The 5,333-nt window shown below is 40.4% G+C and overlaps 1 protein-coding gene across 1 annotated transcript; it reads left to right on the forward strand.

The window, feature by feature from the left end:
- The first annotated feature begins 2,774 nt into the window (after positions 1-2,774).
- RASSF10 (Ras association domain family member 10) lies at positions 2,775-4,625 on the forward strand. Its single transcript, XM_075281307.1, has one exon. The coding sequence runs from the start codon at positions 3,009-3,011 to the stop codon at positions 4,347-4,349; it is 1,341 nt and encodes a 446-aa protein (XP_075137408.1). The 5' UTR covers positions 2,775-3,008; the 3' UTR covers positions 4,350-4,625.
- Positions 4,626-5,333: the final 708 nt, after the last annotated feature.

Genomic DNA, 5,333 nt, shown 5'->3' on the forward strand with positions numbered 1-5,333 from the left:
ATATAATCTACTTGCCATAAGAAATGTTGACATAAATGGATTATATCAGAGTTATGTATTTGTACAATCTATAATCTATTGCTATAATTGGAATCTATTTCTGAAACCTGAGATGCATTGAAGCACTATGGGGATATTGCACAGATTGCAGTTGTGTAGGAATTATACAGTAGAAGCTGCTGATACAATGTTACCTGTATGACTGAATATTCAGAGGATTATTGTGTTTGCCGCCTGATATATTGGTGGTGTCAGGGTCTGGGGCTGCTAGGTGGGGTGGCATAGACACACAAGTCCAAAACAAAGATAGAGTTTTATTTTCACTCAAAAAGGCAGTGCAGCAACAAAAGGAAAGAATACAAAAATAAATCCCTGCCCGGCTAGGCTCTAACTAAACATAGAATAGGTTACCTCACCTAGAATCACAGAAATCCAAAAGCCAGTAGAATCATTCAGGACACAGCTCCAAAAATATGACCTCTCTCTTTGGCTCTCCAGCCAAGCTCTGCCCCCAGTCTGCTGCTGGAGCAACTTCTTAAGCCTCCTTGATGAGGAGACTCTCTGCAGCCGAGTCGCTGCCGGAACATCCCCAAAGTGTGGACTGGAGGGGGGTGGAATGACAGGTCCCACTACCAACCTGCCCGCCATTCCTAAAAATCCAGCCCAATACTGAGCATTTACCACAATGCTCAGCAGATGAAAGTTGTCTGCTGAGAACAAACAATCCTTCTGGAGTTTTCTCATCTCCATTTTCGCCCCCTCCATTACCTGACCAGCCATCGGCTTACAGTGGTCACCATTACAAGTACTTTAGTACATAAGTAATATATCCCCCATACTTGACCTCTTGGTGAGTATCACATATATGTAGTTATGATATGATATAAGATAGATAGATAGATAGATAGAGAGATAATATATGGAATTAATATAATAATGTACAACACCATGAAATATAATAATGTACAGCAATATGGAATTAATAACGTACAGCACTATGGACTTAAATATAATTATGTACACCACCACGGAATATAATAATGTACAACAACATGGAATATAATAATGTACAGCACCATGGTATTAATATAATAATGTACAGCACCATGGAATATAATAATGTACAGCACCATGGGATTAATATAATAATGTACAGCACCATGGGATTAATATAATAATGTACAGCACCATGGGATTAATATAATAATGTACAGCACCATGGAATATAATAATGTACAGCAACATGGAATATAATAATGTACAGCACCATGGAATTAATATAATGTACAGCACCATGGAATTAATATAATAATGTACAGCACTATGGACTTAAATATAATTATGTACACCACCACGGAATATAATAATGTACAACAACATGGAATATAATAATGTACAGCACCATGGTATTAATATAATAATGTACAGCACCATGGAATATAATAATGTACAGCACCATGGAATATAATAATGTACAGCACCATGGGATTAATATAATAATGTACAGCACCATGGGATTAATATAATAATGTACAGCACCATGGAATATAATAATGTACAGCACCATGGAATTAATATAATGTACAGCACCATGGAATTAATATAATGTACAGCACCATGGAATTAATATAATAATGTAAAGCACCATGGGATTAATATAATAATGTACAGCACCATGGGATTAATACAATAATGTACAGCACCATGGGATTAATATAATAATGTACAGCACCATGGAATATAATAATGTACAGCACCATGGAATATAATAATGTACAGCACCATGGGATTAATATAATAATGTACAGCACCATGGAATATAATAATGTACAGCAACATGGAATATAATAATGTACAGCACCATGGAATTAATATAATGTACAGCACCATGGAATTAATATAATAATGTAAAGCACCATGGGATTAATATAATAATGTACAGCACCATGGGATTAATACAATAATGTACAGCACCATGGGATTAATATAATAATGTACAGCACCATGGAATATAATAATGTACAGCACCATGGAATTAATATAATGTACAGCACCATGGAATTAATATAATAATGTACAGCACCATGGAATTAATATAATAATGCACAGCACCTTGGAATATAATAATGTACAGCCCCATGGGATTAATATAATAATTTACAGCACCATGGAATATAATAATGTACAGCACCATGAGATTAATATATTAATGTACAGCACCGTGGAATATATATAATATTGTACAGCATCATTTAATTAATGGTTATATATATATATATATATATATATATATATATATATATATATATTAATGATGATGATGATGGCGGTTGTCAAGAAGGGGATAATATATTAAACATAATAGGATGTCTAGAGACCCAGCTCATATTCCATGAAACAAAATAAAAAATGTAAATAATAATAATAAAGTACTTGGAATGTGTGGATGATAAAACAACACAAAAATAAAAATTTAATCGGTACATAAGGGACTAAAGTAGAAACAGAGAAAATGAGGTGAAGGAGCGTAACAGTTCTGCATGTTTGTAGTTTATAGGCTCCCCTTACCTGCCTGTGACTCTGGGATCTCCACAATAGTATGAGGCAGGGACTTATTGTCTGTGCTGGAGTTGGCTGATCCCTATGTAGGGGCGGGGATAGCTGTGTGTGTCTGGAGGAAAAGCAGCAGACTGAGCTGTGCTAGCTCAGAGGGAGTCAGTGCGGGTGCTGCTGGTGCTCAGAGCATAGAAGTCACACAAGACTCGCCGCACAAGTGACTTGTACCTACTCTGCTGTTTTGGATGAGCACAAAAAGTTGTCCTGGCAGGGCAAGGACAAAGACGTCGCTGCTTATCCCAGGGGCGCACATCATCTGACATCAAGCACACTTGTGGAATTAGTAGTCCGACTGTATCATCCAGGGGTCTTGGTGGACTTTATTGTGCGACTGTCCTAAACTCTATGGATTATAGTTGACTTCTCCTCCAAGTTGTGATCTGACCCGAGAGATGGAGAGTGAGGAGGAGTGGAAGATTTCTGTCTGGCTTTGCGAAGAGGAGAAACTTGTTTCTGGACTCACCAGGCGCACAACTTGTGCAGATGTGGTTAAGGTCCTGCTGGACGATCATAACCAGAAGCAAAGCGCTGAGGGGTCCATGATGCTGGGACCACCACAGTCTTACTGCATTGTGGAAAAGTGGAGGGGCTTTGAGAGGATTCTTCCAAACAAAACCAAAATTCTGAGGCTCTGGACAGCTTGGGGTGAGGAGCAGGAGAATGTGCGGTTTGTGCTGGTCAGGAATGAAGCTTCTCTACCCAATATTGGACCTAGAAGTGCTGAAGCTAAGGTGGTCCTCAGCAGGGAAAGCCCTTGTCCCTTCAGAGGGGCCACCAAAGCCACCATGGCCCTAACACATGAGAAACAGCGCAGGGTGGTGAGAAAAGCTTTCAGAAAGTTGGCCAAGATGAACAAGAAGAGGGAAGAGAGTTTGTCCAGAGAGTCCACCGCAGTGGAGAAGATGGAGACCTTGGTCCATCTGGTCCTGTCCCAGGATCACACCATCCGACAACAGGTGCAGAGGATTAAGGACCTGGACAGAGACATTGAGAGGTATGAGGCTAAAATTCACTTTGACAGAATGAAAAGACATGGTGTGAATTATGTCCAAGACACATATTTGGTTGGAATGGTCGGGGACAAGGTTGGTGGTGACAGCAATGCAGAAGACAAATGTCCCGAAGAAGAAATATTTGTAGACTTTGAGGACTATGCACGGAAATGTGAGGGGATCTTATTGCTGCAAGATCAAATAACCCAACAGGAGGCTCTGATTGACCAGATTACCACCCAGATCCAAGAGGAACTGAATAAAAGGTGGATGGACAGGCGTCAGGAGGAGTTGTCCTCCAAGGACCAAGACCCTACTGAGACCACTGCAGAGGAAGGGGAATGTGAAAGCGAATTGCTCCTTGAGCAAGAAAGGGTTAAAACTGAGCTCAGTGCCAGTCTCTACATAGGACTGAGGCTGAACACAGACCTGGAGGCTATTAAGGCGGATTTGGATTATTCCCAACAAGTATGGAATGAAAAGGAGAGTGAATTGCAAAGTCTCTTGGACAGCCTTGGTGACTTGGAAGTGTCAGAGTCTCAGGAGACGTGTGAGGAGCTCAGGCCTGGTTGCTCACAGGTGGTAGAGAGGACATGTACCGAGGGGTCATCAGTTTGGGTTGAAAAGGACGTGAACCGATGTACCAACTGTGAGGGCAACGATGAGGACTCGGACACGGGGTTAAGCTCTATGCACAGCCAGGACTCTGACTCCACACCAGTCTGCGAGTCCTTGGTATAGCTGCCCTTTCCTAAAGGCCATGCTCAGGGTTCACAGATGCTCACTAGGGCCTATTGTTACAAGGGCCCCTGCTCTTTATCACCAGATCCTTATCACGATGTAAACTTTCCAATATTTATCACTTTTTCTATTTGCACATCAGAGGCCGACACATCCTACAGACCCCTGCAACTCTCCTCTCGGATTGTGTTTAAGTTGTATTGTAAAGGTCCCACACACTCTTTGTTGCACAAGCCTCACAAAATGCAAGGCTGGCTCTGACGGGCCCGAGGGAAAACCTGGTATTCTCTGAAAAATTATTTTTTTAAAATAAATATTTGCAAAGTTTTTAGTTATGTGAATGTGCTATTAATTCTAATGGGCAAGGTAAGGACCACGAGGGCTGGAGTGAGTGATTGGGCCCCTAGACTCTTCTATACACTTGGTATGGGTAAAAAAATTTGCACCCAGCACTTGCATTTTTATTTTTGCACTTGAAATTATGTTGCAATTGACTAAAGGGCAATGTCCTAGGGGTGCAAATATATATATGGTTCAGTTAATGCAGCAGTTTCTTCATTTTACAGACATTTATCGAACAAATATCACCTGTAAAATGAAGAAATTGGATCAAAACTCCATGCAACGTTTCCAGGTCAGTCTGCCCTGAGCTCTGCAAAGCCCTTCAGCCAAGATAAAGACGACCTTATTCCTTTAGTTACCTGTCTTGTTAGTCTCCAAGTTACAAGCTCTGTTTGTTCCAGCAAGTTAAGGATCTTGGTTTCGAGAATAAGACTCTGGTGCCGGAGCCAATGTTTATTACCCTGCCCTGGATATGATATTGTAGTTACAGTGTGGCAACCGTCTCTATTTGAAAGTGTATGGAATATTTTTGCATGTACTGTCATTGACAAAGTGGCCTTGGCTGCTATTCTTAATATATGACTTATTTAAAAACCTACTTTTTTTTGTGTAATTTTTTTGCTCAGAGAACCTAAAGATGTG

The sequence above is a fragment of the Leptodactylus fuscus genome, chromosome 7 (assembly GCF_031893055.1).
Source record: "Leptodactylus fuscus isolate aLepFus1 chromosome 7, aLepFus1.hap2, whole genome shotgun sequence".
In the NCBI taxonomy this organism is placed as follows: domain Eukaryota; kingdom Metazoa; phylum Chordata; class Amphibia; order Anura; family Leptodactylidae; genus Leptodactylus; species Leptodactylus fuscus.